Source organism: Alligator mississippiensis, chromosome 1, assembly GCF_030867095.1.
Source record: "Alligator mississippiensis isolate rAllMis1 chromosome 1, rAllMis1, whole genome shotgun sequence".
Lineage (NCBI taxonomy): Eukaryota > Metazoa > Chordata > Crocodylia > Alligatoridae > Alligator > Alligator mississippiensis.
The window spans coordinates 138,427,334-138,442,653 of NC_081824.1; the positions used below are offsets into that span (position 1 = coordinate 138,427,334).

At 39.6% G+C, this 15,320-nt stretch overlaps 1 protein-coding gene across 7 annotated transcripts in view; it reads left to right on the forward strand.

Annotated features, from left to right (window-relative positions):
- Window positions 1-15,320, forward strand: part of MAP3K4 (mitogen-activated protein kinase kinase kinase 4) — a 194,861-nt gene that overhangs the window by 118,234 nt on the left and 61,307 nt on the right. For all 7 annotated transcript variants that reach the window (XM_059714695.1, XM_019479788.2, XM_059714723.1 and 4 more), the window contains 2 exons: window positions 516-1,900; window positions 9,110-9,352. In XM_059714695.1, coding sequence (XP_059570678.1) covers window positions 516-1,900; window positions 9,110-9,352 — 1,628 coding nt within the window. The remainder of the gene's footprint in view (window positions 1-515; window positions 1,901-9,109; window positions 9,353-15,320) is intronic.

Below are 15,320 nucleotides of genomic sequence, written 5' to 3' on the forward strand. Positions count from 1 at the left end.
TTAGAATTGCACAAGCATCCTTAACTCTGGCTTTTTCAATCTTTTGAGTACTTGATTTTGCAATCTTAGTAGTATTCTTGTAGCATAGTGTTGTGTGTGTGTGTGTGTGCATGTAACATGCATTCATAAAAATGGCTTGGAAACCATTCCAGTCCTGTTCCTGGCTTATAACCTTTTTTGATGGGTATATGTGTGTTTGGGATTGTGCTAATTGTCTAAGACCATATCTGTGCTACAGAGGTGACAAAAAATGGTGCGGGCAGGAGGGGCGGGAAGAACCAAACTGATCACTTGCTGGTACTACTGATAGGTGAGCTGCACAGTTGACAATATCAGATAATGTGCATACACTGTTATTTTGAAACGTTGCTTGAGGTCAATAGAACACTTGAACTGTGTGGGTAGAAAATAAAAGTAAAATAAGACTTGTGAAATGTAGAAGTAGGTTGTCTGGAAAAGGTCTTATTTCATCCATTTGCTGGAATCAAATTCTTTTTTCTCAATTTTTCTTACAGAAAAGATGAGTGCACCATCTCAGTCTCCACATAAAGACAGCGGCAAAACCGGTGAGAGCGTGGAAGAGCACAGCTATAAGCAGGGAAAAAAGATCCGAGCCACTCTTAGGACAACTGAAAGAGATCACAAGAAAAATGTTCAGTGCTCATTCATGTTAGACTCGGTTGGTGGGTTGCCAAAAAAATCAATTCCAGATGTTGATCTCAATAAGCCTTACCTCAGCCTTGGCTGTAGCAATGCTAAGCTTCCAGTTTCTGTGCCCATGCCTATAGCCAGACCCGCGCGCCAGACTTCTAGGACTGATTGCCCAGCAGATCGTTTAAAATTCTTTGAAACCTTGCGGCTTTTGTTAAAGCTTACCTCAGTCTCAAAGAAAAAGGATAGGGAGCAGAGAGGACAGGAAAACAGCTCCTCTTTCGGGTTGAATGGATCCAACGAACTAATGTGGCTTGAGCTGCAAGCTTGGCATGCTGGCCGGAGCATTAATGACCAAGACTTACATCTATATACGGCCCGTCAAGCCATCCCAGATATTATTAATGAAATTCTCACCTTCAAAGTGAACTATGGAAACTTCTCTTGCGTAAAAAATGGAGCTAGCCTCAATGGTACTTCAGGAGAAGGACACTGTAAAACAGCCCATGGAGCTAGCACTTTGGGTTATTCAAGTTACCATGAACACCTTCATCGCCAGCGGGTCTCATTTGAGCAAGTGAAGCGGATAATGGAGCTGTTAGAGTATATAGAAGCACTTTATCCATCTTTGCAGGCCCTTCAAAAGGACTATGAAAAGTATGCTGCAAAGGACTTCCAAGACAGGGTGCAGGCACTTTGTCTGTGGTTGAACATTACAAAAGACTTAAATCAAAAACTAAGGATTATGGGAACTGTTTTGGGCATCAAGAATCTGTCTGACATTGGCTGGCCAGTGTTTGAAATCCCTTCTCCTCGACCATCCAAGGATAATGATCCAGAGGAAGAGGAAGTTGATAGGGAAACTGAAGTAAAGGAATCCTCAGGAACGTGCACAGAGGAAAGTGAAGGTGAAGAACAGATCTCTGAAGAAAATGTTGAAGAACTCAGACAAGCCATCAAAAACAGTTTAACCAATAAGCCAAATTTTGACTTTCAGCCACAGGACCATTTATCAAGGAAGCTTGATAGGCTTGAATCTGAGGATGACTCTGCCTCTTGGGTTATTCCTGAGTGCAGTGCTGAGGCAGGCTGCAACAAACACTGTTTGACCTCTATTTACAGGCCATTTGTAGATAAAGCACTGAAGCAAATGGGGTTGAGGAAGCTAATTTTAAGACTTCACAAGCTAATGCATGGTTCCTTGCAAAGGGCACGTATGGCATTGGTAAAGAGTGATCACCAGCTGGAGGTAGGTCCCTTGCTGGCATAACTGGGAATACCTTTTCTCCCCACAGTATTGTTCCTGCTGTAGGCTGCCATAGTCAAATCAGGGGATTTCACCTGGCAACTTGTTTTAAAATACATTTTTCTGTTTTCTAAAAACGTATATTCTCTGGCATTTTGGGCATACCTTCCTGCTTGCTGCATAATCCCTGCAGATTGAAACACTTAGTTACTTTTCTCTCTTATTTATTAGGAATAAATGTTAAATTTCAAGAATCTGTTGCAGATGTTAAAACAGTGGTTTTCAACCTTAATTCCACAATGGACCTTAGCAGCTTCAAAGTGTTACGCACAATCTCTGAAACTGGATGTAGGATGGCCAGTTAGTATATCAAAAGTAACACAGTATAGCCACTTTTGGACAAGATTGATCAATCTATCCATGGCACTTTGTTAAAGACGATATAATACTCTCCATTCAGGAGGCAGCATATTCAGGGCAGTGGGGCATCACAGCAGGATACTGCCTGGTACATTGGAAATGTCTGAGGGGTGATCATCACCCTCCGTCACCCACTCCGTCTGCTTTTGTAGGCCATTCTTGGTCCAGTTGTTGAAAGCAGTTTTCTAAATGTCATATTTTTTCAGGTAATTTGATATTTGAAATGGTCAATAATTTGAGAATTTGAGTAAATCACAATGATTTAATGAGAGAAATATGGTATGCTTTGAAGAAGTCCTAATCCAACTATACCAGTAAAGCTTTCCTTTGGTCTCAATGCCAAAAATTAAGTCCCTAGTCACATTTGAAGATTAAACCACACTGACAGTATATCCTTTAACTTATTAAAGCTTTGAATAGTTGAAAAGTAAAACCAGACACATTGAAACTAGAAAATAGGCACAAATGTTTAACAGTGAGATTGGTTAACCATTGGAATACCTACCATACAGAGTGGTGGATTCTTCACCCCTTGTCTTCAGCCAGAGCCTGGATGTCTTTCTGGAAGATACACTTCAATCAAGCACAAGTTATTGGGCGTACATGTTGGCATAACTGAATGAAATGCTATGGCTTGATTTATGCATGATGTCAGAAATTATGACCCTTTCTGGCCTTAAAATCTGTGGAAGCAAAGAGTTTAAGTCTCTTAAGTTTTCTTGTTGGCATTTAATCTACATTTTAAGTGGTATAAATACAATGTGCTGAACATTAGAAATGAATGAGTAAATTAATAGAGAAGCTGTGATGGAAGTAATAAACTGAGTACAGTAGTTGAAGTCTCATATAGTTACAAAGAACTGGGATAATTTGTTATGGACTTAGAACCTTCAGTGTAAGGCAGGATTTAAGATTGAGTTTCCACAGGTGATGTAGCCGCAATGCCATTTAGGCTTTTGGGGTACTTTATTTTAGAAACAGTATCTGATCATGTAATTGAGTTTCTATGCAGCATAGTACATTGGTTGTTCCTTACTTTGAAATTAATAATTATGTTACTTTGAGTGTTTTGATAGTGTTCTCCATTAGCTTACATGGAGAAATAATTACTAGTAATTTAGTTCAGTATTGTCATGGATTATAAACTCATGTCATAAAGTACTGTCATAAGAAATCACACACAGATATGAATAAACATCCTACATGTCCTATTATTAATGCATTAATTAATCATGACATAAGCAATGTTACCTCACTTTCAAACAATTAATATATTAATAATATTGGTAATCAGGGTTATTTCTTCTCACAGTTAGGTGGCATAGTCTAGTGCGGTGGTTTTCCAACTGCGCCCTGTGGAACCCTTGAATTCCACAGTAAGTCATCAGGGATTCTGAAAAGAGCTTGGAGGTAATGGCAGAGTGGGCTGGGAACTGGTGCATTGCCTTTGTTGGGTCTTATGGCTCCAGGGATGTGGGTAGGGGGTTCCATGGCAGAAGAAATAATCTAAAAGGGTTCCGTGACCAGGAAGTTTGAAAACCACTTGGTCTAGGGGTCTCTCCCTGACTTGTCCTTGTGTTTTAATGCAGTCTGTGATGTAAATGCTCCCTGTAGTCTTGGACAAGTTGCTGGACTCCATTTGCTACTGCTTTCCTATTTAAAAAAAGGATAATAGTACTTAACTCCCAGATGTCAGTTGAGGATTAATAAGTACTTATTTATGAAGTAACTTGATGATGGAAAAGACAATGATGATTTTGTTCTCATCAAATAATAAATAGAAAATATTGGTCGAATCTGCTCCTAGCCTCAAATGGCTTTCATTGTATGTACTAAAAGATTTGACTGAAAACATTGATGCTATTGTAAATCACCATATGTATGAGCAAATGTGCCATTCTGTGCAGCTTATGAAGAAGATGCATTCATATGTTTATTGGTGAAAAAGTAGAAATCACATGTTAAAGTTTGTCTCAGTATGTAGGTCAGAGTACTTAGAAGTGAATGGGACTGAAAAGTAATTTTCATGATTGAAAAATTGGTTTTGAATATTTCTTTCTCCCTGGGTGCGTCTACATGTTTATTAATGTGTTTTTGCTACTGTGCATTAAGTTTAGTACCTCTAACATGAGGTACTAACTACATGTGCATTAGGCTGCCCTAGTGCACAATAGCAAAAGTGCACACTTTTTTAGTCATGCTTAATGGGCAGTAGCTTAATTTTCCTGCGCGTTAGTATGGTTTTTGCCGTAATACTTTACTGCGCAGAACGGGTGTGTATATACATGCTCCAGAGTGGAGGGTGGAAGGGGCGCTTTAATTAGAGCGGCTCTGAGAACCAAGGGGTGGAAAACTTCCAAGATGTACTGACCATTATTCTTTTTTGGAAAAAAATTACTATGCTTCCATTACTTTAGCATTAATATTTCACTAAACTATTTCATTGCATTCAGTTGTTGTCCTCCTCTTTTAATACCTGTTAACATGACACAAGGAATCGTGTTGGAGGAATCTTGTGAAACAATGTTTGTAAACTTTTCTGACAGTCCCAAATTTAAAAAACAGCTAATTTAAAAAGAAAATGGTCAGACTGAAACATTACACTTTTCTAAAATGCAATACTTGTTGTGTTAACAGATTACTATGAATTGAAAGAAGTGAGGAAATGTTTTTCAGTTGGCTTATTCTGTGTATCTGACAATACACTGAATTATTTATTTGTACTGTTTTTTCCAATGTGACTCAGGCTGCTCTTTGTTCTATTTACATGACTAATGTTTTATTATTGACCTTTGTTAATGTCTCTAAAGTATGCTTATAAAACTGACCATGGAAGAATATATATATATATATACACACACACACACACACACACACACACACACACACACACATTTTGCAAAATGCGAAGAAATTTTATTTTAACAACTGTGGCTACTTAGATTTTTTTTTCTTGTAAATCAAAGAAATGTTAAGTATTTTCTATATTTCTTTTAAAAAAGAATATAGATTTCAAATGTTAGTATAATATAAAACACATGTTTTATGAAAGCTGAATTCATTTTCTGATTTGTTTTAAATTAATTTTCAGATTTTATATAAAACATAATTCATTATGCTTAAACTGTGCTACTTATGACCTCTCTGCAGATGATAGAATCCATCAGTGTGAAAGTCATTATAGGATCAGGACCTTTAAAGATACAGTTTTCAATTGTGTGTTTTAGCATTAGAGATCTATGGGGAGTGTATGTGTTTACAGTAAAAGATGAGACCTGGGTAGTTTATGTACACACAGACAGATACATAGATGTGTGTGTGTGTGTGTAAACATTTTAAGTACCTAAAGCCTATTGAAAAATAAATGAAAAATGGGACTCAGACAATTTATAGACAGACAAACAGGGTGTGTGTGTGTGTGTGTGTGTGTGTGTGTGTGTAAAATATATCTGTCTTTCTATAAATTGCCTGAGTCCCATTTTTCATTTATTTTTTAATAGGCTTTAGGCATTTAAGGACAACATTCACAAAGGTACTAGGAATATCAAAGCTAAGTGCTCTCAAGCCTGAAATTCGGTGCCCCGCTCCTAAAATAGCCTTTCCAAATCCAAGTTGGGCATCTTGGTTTCCTGTACTCTGAATGGGGAGATTTAGATGCCTAGGATTTGGATTCACAGGGATGATGCCAAGGCCAGCCACTAGAAAATGCCTAAGAAGCAGAGGTCCTGACATCCTACCTTTCTTTCCTGTTTAGACTGTATTTAGGTGGTTTCCCGCAGCCCTAAATTAGGCACCTATGAGATATTGAACACCTACAATGTCCCTTTGTGTATAAAGGTAACCTGTTCATACTTTTTAAAGACATGGCCTAAGGTGATGATTCCAGTGCCCACTTTTTACATAAGAGCCCAGCAGCTAGAGCACTTGCCCAGAAAGTGGTAAGCTTTGTTCCTTTCCCTCTTTGTCTAGAGGGATTCAGACCTGTATCTCCCACACCCCAGGAGAGTGCCCTAATCACTGCACCGTCCACTTGAGATACCTTCTGTACCTTGACTGTTGTGTAGACCCAGCTGCACTCTTGACATAGGGCCAGAGGGAAAGCAAGCCACAGAGTAGCTGACTGTAACACAGTGGGAAAGGGCTCTTAGATGAAGAGACTCCCTTGCTGTTGGGATGGGTTATGGTTGTTTGTTGTTTTTATCCAGTGACTCTTTAATAGGAAACACATGAGCTGTCCCTAGAGCAAGGTAAATAAAATGGAATTTGGTAGGAAGTCATGTTGATACTGCCTTGGAAAGAAGCAGTTACTTTTCTTGTAAATCAACTAGTCCCAATGAGAGACAGCTTTACATGCAAGTTCATAAATGTGTAAGAAGATATGCTACAGAATTTCTCTATAGATTGACCCACCTTGGACTTGTGATTTAGTGCAGCAGAGACTGGGAATGCTATGGACATAGTGGGTTAAATCCTGATCCTATTAATGCTACATACAAAATTCCCTTTGCCTTCACTGAGGCCAATATTTGACCAGTGTAGTCATCCTTTTTGGGCTGAGGAGAAGGAGATCCCTATCTTTCAAGACCTTGGGTCACCTGAGAATCAAGAGTTGATTGGCTGAAAAGGCAATCTCTTCTACTTATCCCAAGTAGAAATGGGAGAAGTGACTGAGACAAAGCTAGAGCAGGGCTGTCCAACTCATAAGCAACTGGGGGCCACAAGCTATGCAGGCCTCACCAACACTGGTCAGGTGCCCCTGGGGCCACACCATGCTATACAATGACACCCATCCCACGTGCTCTAACATGGTGCACCATGCCACACACAAATACTTCCCCCTGCACAGTGCTATATGTGGAGGCCACTTCCTCCTGCACCATGCTGGGGGTGGAGGGAGGAAGTACAGGGAGCCCTCAGCTCCTGCTGCAGTGCAAGGAGTGGCAGCCAGGTGGGAGCTGGGGACTGCAAATTAACATGCAAGTTGAACAACCCTGAACTAGAGCATGGGGGAAAATATTGAGGTTTCAATTTGAATAGATTGCTGGAACAAAGGACTTCTTTCCATCCTTATTTTTTGAGGGGTGGGGAATGGTATTGGGGGTTTGTACAAGGAATCAATGTTATTATCCAATATATAAGACATAGTTTTACTGATTGTGAAAGGCATCTAATCCAAAGAGCGTTCAGCAGCTGTTTTGTCCTTAAGGTGATTTGTTGGTCTGGACAAACCCCAAAGAATTTTCTATCTTTGTGTTTATGTAACAGTTTATTGCTTTTTTTTAAAATCTCTTTTGGAATCTGCAGCTGGCAGCTGGTTTTGTGCCAACATTAAAAAAAAAACAGTGGGTATGCCACATTGCTGGGAAATTAGTTTGACAGTCCTGAAACATCCTGTTTGACAGTCCAGAAACATCATGTATTAAAAATAATAATAAACTGAAAGCTGTGTTTGTCAGAAACGATAATACTCTGAGGCTGTTCCTGGGAAACCAGAGCTTGCACGATGCAGTAGGAACAAAATGTCAAAAATGTGTATGTGGGTGTAAGGGAATAAACACATCCTTTTTTGTTTTCTGGTAGTTGATGAGACTAAAGATAGAATGTTTAAAATTTTCAACTTCCATGGCTATATTATGTCATTCAATCTACTTTTTTTATTAATCCATTTACCTCTCATTTTAATCGGTGCTATGCAAATTTGGCACTAAAGAAAAAGGAGAAAATCATATGTAACAGGTGCTATTCATGTTTCTTAACATATTAGTGGAAGGCATAGAATAGAACAGAGTAAATTCTAAGGTCTTTAAGGGAATATTTTTTTCCTTGGTTAATGTAGAGCATAGGTTAACATCAATGAGAGTTGTATGTGTATTAAAAGACGAATGTCTGCTCTAAATTACCATCCAGTGAGTTAACCCTAGCAGTTCTGCCTAAAACACAGGTTGCCTGCAGAATTGTTCATAGCTTAAAAAAAAATATTATGTGAAAATATCTGTCTGGCTGGAGCTAGATTTTAACAGTAAATAGCACAAAAGTTTTAATGTATTATTTACATAGTCCAATTTCAGTTTTATGAAAAATGACAACATTTGACGGATCTGTCTGGAGGATATTCCAAGGTTGTAGGAGAGTTTAGGAGTGTAATGAGTGATCATTTCTTTGTAAACATTAATACAGTGGTACACCTTTCATATGTCAGGTTTTTTTACAGGATGGTAGCACATTACATTGTAGGGGTTTTTTTCAGAATAACCCACTGATGTAAAGTATTTTAAAGCCTTTTTAAAGTTTATATCTAGAAAAGATCTCTTAAATACGCTAAAATGATTTGACTGCTTGTGCTTGTGTTGTATTGGGTGTAATATTATTCTAGGCTATCATGAAAACTGGTTTTGTGAAGTCAAGGAGCCTTCTGCTTTATTGGGAAAGCTTAATCATTTTTTGAGCTTAGAATGTAAATTTAAAGATGTTCACTGTCAAGTGTCCACATCTGCTTTTTGGTTTTTTTTTCTCACCCTGGTAACCTTAGGTTTTTTTTGTTTTTTAATTAAAATTTATTCATGGTGTTTCAGACCTTTGGGTAAATTAGAGCATGGTAATTTAAAAAGAGACTGGCTCTTTAAAAATAGTCTTTTTTATGCATGTTATTGTAAGATTTTAAGAATCGGTCCCTTCTTTTGTTGTTTGTCTCTTTTAAGAGTCAGTCTCTTCTGATGTGTCTTTTTTAAATGTTGATAGCTCTAAAATGATTTAAAATTCATCTCACAATATTTATAATTGTTTTTGTTACAGTTTTCAGAATTCCCAGATCCGATGTTGTGTTCAGATTATGTGCAGTTGTTAAATTCCCCACCTTCCTCTGAGCAAAAATGCAGTCCTGTATCATGGGAAGAACTGAAATCTATGGACTTACCATCTTTTGAACCTGCATTCCTGGTCCTTTGCCGAGTTCTGCTCAATGTTATCCATGAATGTCTCAAGTTGAGGTTGGAACAAAGGCCTGCTGGGGAACCATCTCTCTTGAGTATTAAGCAGGTTCGGTTCAAAAGCTTTATTAAAAATAGCTTTCTTTCCTTTAATTATGCTTATCTTGTCTATTAGTTGTTTTAAAATTTGTTTCAGAAATAGCAATACAGAATGAATCATTAAATTTCCTTTTATTATAGTATATACATATTGCATATGCAGTCCTTTGTTTACTAAATATACTTCTTGATTTAGACTTCCAGGAATCAAAACTGTTGATAAAGGATTATAAATAAGGGTGTGTGACATGGGCAGTATTCAATTCGGACTCTGCCTGATTTGGGGGACAGTGATTCAGTTCTCTGATTTGGATCACTGTCCCAATTTGATTCGGCGGAATCTGAAGATTCGATTCTGATTTGGAGAATCAGAGATTCGGCCATAGATACAGCTTTATGTGTTTTTTCTATGTACCTCAAGGTACCAGGTGCGGGTCATGAATGCTAAGATGGTGGGGTGGATGGAGCGTCCCATGGGAGTGCAGTGGGGGGAGGTCCCCTGCACGCTCGGCAGCAGACCCGGAAATGGACCAGAAGTATGACCGCCCCCCTGGCTTGGTGATCGACCATGGGGGGACCCCAGGTGGCACCAGTCGCCGAGTTGGGGGAAAGACCCCCCCTTGCTATGCAGTGGACCTGGAAGTATTTCTGGTCCACTTCTGGGTCCGCTGCCAAATGTGCAGGGGACACCCCCCCCCCCCCCCCGGCTCTCCCGTGGGACGCTCCATCCACCCCACCATCTCAGTATTCACGAGCCGCGCCTAGTACCTCAAGGTACGTATCAAAAACATAAAGCTTTGTCTATGGCCAAATCATTGAATCTCTCCTAATCTCTCTGAATCGAATCTGAGGCTTCCGATTTGATTCGGAGAGATTAATGGGTCTCCCAGTTTGATTCAGATTCGGAGATTTGGCTGCTGAATCGGGCCGGATCTCCTCCAAATTGAATCAGTGACCAAAGCTTCACACAGCCTTAATTATCAGCCTTTAATTTAGATAATAATGTTCCATTTCTATTATAAGCTGCAGGCCTTTTCCACAGTACAGTTGAAATAGTTTTGGCAACAGTTGTGTGTTGCACCTGAGCATAATTAGTATGATCTGGTACGGGGCGGGCAAAATACGACCCACGCGTCAGATCTGGCCTGCCAGGCAATTTCTTCTGTTCCACGGACACCCACTAATTAATTGTACCCTGTCCAGCCTTTGTGTCTTGCTCCCACCCTGATGTGCAGAAGGGCCCAGCCCAGCCAGCATGCAGCTTCTGGTTGGGGCTGCTGCTGCCACTGCTGCAGCAGCTGGGGGACCTGCTTGGCTTCCTTGGCATTCAGTGGCCCCTCCTTGTGTCCCTGCAGCAGTACTTGTTCTGGGTAGCAGGTAGGGAAGTGATGCGAGAGAGCGGCAGAGGGAGCTGCAGCTGGGCAGGGCAGGGTGGGGAGTGTGGGGCTGGGGCTGGCAGAAGCACAGAGTCTGCGACCAGGGGGCTGGCAGGAACATGGCGCTCAGGTGGGCAGGGGGTATGGGGACCCGCTCCACACACTTTCCCCCCCCCACCCAATGGTGCACAGCCGCCACCACCAGTGGTAGCAGCAGTCTTTAGGGTGCTTGTGGTCCACAGCTGTAGCCAGAGCTGTATACATGGTATGCAAACACAAATTATGACAAAAATATTTTTTGTAATAACATTAAAATATAGTGGGTGTTTGACTTTTAGTATATGACTTTTTTTTTTCTGGTTCCGAGATGTCAAACCCACCTCCCAAAAGGGGAGTGATGTCTGGTGGCAAAGGTAAGGGGTGAGGGGCAGGACTTCCGGTCCCAAGATGGTGACCAGGGGGCGGGGCACCTGTCAAGTGGTGGGGCTACCCTTGCAGCCCTGGGCAGCTTACCAAAACTTATTAAGCTACCCTCCAGCTGAAATAATTGCCCACCCCATATCTAGTATGATATCCTTGAGGAATGCATACTTGAATTTTTCTTCTGCACTTGCTAGGTGCAGTGATCAGTCACTGACTCAAGAGGTGAGGATATGAGCTTCTTTCCTGTCTGCATTCCCATGCCCACCCAACTGTATTTCTTCTACTTATCAACTCCCCCATTTCCATTTTTCATCTTTTTTGATGAACTCATGACCTCTGCCCAAACTTTAAAGTTCAGTGCAGCCTAACAAGAAAAATAAAATACAAATTAAAAATCAAGTCCCAGACCTGTTAACCAATTGATGTAAGCCTCTGAAGACTCCTTCTGAGGCATTTTCTTTCTACCATATAGGGATTCTTTCAGGGATCCTTGGCATCCTTGTTTCTGAGGGCATGGGAAGAAAATATACTTTTGTCAACCACACTTAGGAATATTTCCATAGATTTGATTACAGTACTGGGCCCATGAGATAACAGGCAAGACAACAAAGTCACTCTTGTTGCAACCATATATAGATTACTTCCTTTCTAAGCTCTTTTTTACAGCTGTCTCTTTCCAAGGAGATTAGCTATTTGGGCAGAGCCTGGACTAGACTTTGAAAGATGCTGCTGATCCTACAAGATGATTTCATTCAGGCAGACCTAAACAAACCATGACCCTACTGTTTTAGAAATAGCTTTTTCAGGTTGTCGTCTTCCAGATATTCCAACATTAATTTCCAAACTACAGCATAGCCCCAGACCTGGTAACCCACTGATTCAGGTTTTTGAAGACTGCTTCTAGGACAGTTTCTTTCCTTCCTCTAGGGTTTCCTCTAGGACACTGGTTTTCAACCTGTTGTCTGAGGACTCCAGTTGTTTGCAGACTGTCTAAGGGGTTCACAAAAGATGACTATGATCAATCAAAGTATGTGAATACTCACACTTACAATTCAGAGGGTTCCACACCTCCATTTGAAATTTCCAAAGGGGTCCTGACCTCCATTAGAATTTTTTTAGGAGGTTACAAATGAAAAAAGGTTGAAAACCACTGCTGTAAGAAGTCTTGGGTTTCCTTGTATATGAGGGCCTGTGAGGAAATGTCATTCTGATGGGTCTTCTCCATCACACTGCAGAAATAAGATGGCATCCCATTAGTTTGTCTTTCCCTCATTATTCTCCAGCCTTTTAGCCAGCAGTTTCCACAGTTAGCAAGAAGTAACCACCTTCACTTACCTCCCCCTCCACTTCTTTAGAGTCCTATGGAAGGACACTTGATGCTTGAAAGCTTATCCAACAGCTCTTCCAAATATACAGTTGGTCCAATAAAAAATGTCACTAGAAATTCTCGCCTTTGGTTAATTAGTTCATTAAAGAGAATGGAAACCTCAATAAGTATTCATGATCCCAATCAGTATTTTTAAAAGAGTCTACAGCAATTTAGGTCCTTCATGACCTATGTAGATTAGGTCTGATATAACCATAATTCCCAAATTCTTCAATACGGTCAAGCCAGGGAATGCTATTTTAGATTTTTTTTCTTTTGTCAGGTTAGGGAACCTGATATATGTACTGCCCCAAAGTTCTTGCAAAAGATGCATTAAATAGAAATAGGAGGCATCTGTGTTACTCAACTCCAAAATAATGCTGAAATGTTGGCACTCTAGTTGTCTGCTTCAGCTTGGCCTTTTGATTGCTGCTTCTTTCTGAATTCCATCTCTAATCCCAGTATAGAAAGATCTTCCTTAAGAGATTAAAAAAAAAAAAGGGGCACATTACTTCAACCTGGCTTTGCAGTGTCTATATATATTGGGTGCTTCAACACGGCCTTTTGGTGCTTTTAGATAAAGCTGATTCAATCAGCTATTAGATAAAAGCACCAGAAAAGCCCCACTTAAGTGCCCTATCTACACAGATACTAGCCAGATCCACCTAATGTGATGCCTCTTCTGGGCGTGTGCTGCGCTTAGCACAGGAGTGCAAAGAGTTTAAAATAAAACACTGGGGGGGGGGGGGGGTTGTGTTTGTTTTTTAATGCCTGCAAGCAGCCATAATGCCCTAATTTGGACTCAGAGCAGATGTTCAGCTCTTTTTGGAATATGAAACAATAAGGCATAGGCATTATTTTTGTCTTCTAATTTATTCAGACAGAAAAATATCAAGCAAAAAAGCCTTGATCACTTTGATCCTTAATGTTTAAAATGGACTGCATTTCAGATTTACCAGCAAGTAAATTCCAAGGACAATTTTTTTATTCTAATGTAAGAAGGAGAAAAGCGCCACCCCATACTACTACACATCTTGGGCTGTCAGGCCTATGTTCCTCGTTTCATAAATGTCTTTTCTTGTCAGAATTTCTTTAGCCATGTAAGATGGAGGCAGACGTCCTCTTTTGTGTCTGGATATATTTTGCCTTTCTTTAAAATCTCTCAAGGAAGAGATTATAGCACAGTTGATGCAGTTGGAGGCCTAATGAAGCCCACTTATAATAGATTGATTGAAAAATATAGGTTGAAAAAATATATCCATCTTGATTAGAGGAAGAATCCCATATTTTTTTCTGCTTTTAAACCTACAGGGTCTTTTCTGCCAGCATTTAGAGCCCATTCTCGTGAGACCCTGGCTACTTCCCATGCTGAGAACAGAAAGTCTTTAGTAGAAGAAATGTGTAAGGTTGCCACCTGTTGGTTCTTTGAAGTCAGACTTCACCATGATTACGCATGTGCTGAATGCTGTGATTTTTTTTTTATTTTATTTTATTTTTTTGGTAAGGGCTTTTCTTTCTTTTACTTTGGAGTCAGTGGACACTACTACTTGCCTCGTTTTAGTCCAAATTAGAAAATGACTGGGAGTAGAGAAAGAAATTCCTTATCTGTAATTCAGGTTTCTTAGATGAAGCTAATCTGGAGCTATTTTAGGCCACTATCAATTGACACTGCTAGATTAATTGTTTTTGTTAATGTCTTAAATTAAAATAAATTTGTTCTTCATACATTTGTAATCTAGCCATTTCTTTTCCCAAGCATGTTTTACAAACTAAGAAAGACTTTACCTAAAGAAAGTTTTGTTAATGCTGGAAACTAGTAAGTGGTCACTGGGCGCGTCTACATGAGACGCTGACTGCACAGTAGCGTGTCACAGAACTAGTAGTGCTGATACACTACTGCGCAGTATTGTTAGGCTTCTGTGTAGTAGTGTCACTTAAAAGATGTTCGCCGGAGCTACTGCACAGTAAACACTGTGCCAGGTGTCTGGCAACTACAGGCCTCTCATGTAATTGTGTCCACTGTATAGTAAGTCTTGACAAAGAAATTCGTTGGTCCAGTGTGTTGAATGTTTGATTATACAATATCAGACCCATATAGAGACGCAAAAAGATTGTTTACTGAAACAAATAAGTAAATATACATAGCAGCTTTCTGGATGTAATTGTAGCATGGGCCCTTTGCTAGATTAATGGACAGAAGTGGTTAGATTGTTAGGGCATGTAATTGGGAACTTTTCAAATGTGATTCAGTCATCTTAGGGAGAATAAACTCAGCTGTTTTAGTGGACATTCATTTCTGCCCAAAATTGTGTATCATTTTTAAACTAGTATATTTATACATAGCAGCTAGTATAAATATATTTACCGTGTATAAATATAGTTAAAATATAAACTATAGTATAGTGTAATATAAACTTACTGTTTATTCTGAAACTAAGTCTTTTTTTCAGTTGATTGTGGAAATGGTTTTAAAATAGCTGTAGTGGTCAGTGATTGTGGGAGCCTTTCTTTTCTGTTTGTACAGTACCTGGCAGGACAGGGTCCTAATCCATGACATGGGGTCCTTAGTGTTGCTGCAGTATAAATTATGCAACATTTTTAAATGTTCCTGTCTAGGATACACTATATCCTTTTTTTGTGGGGGCTGGAAGAGAATCAGTCACTCTTGTCATATCATTTCTAATAAACTAAAAAAAGGAAAAGAAAAACCAGCTTTCTTCCACTTCCCTTCCTTTCCTTGCTTTAATCACTGTTCAAGAAAAGTGAAAGAACTTGACTTAGTGAGACATGTTTCAGAATAACAGAAGGCTGGG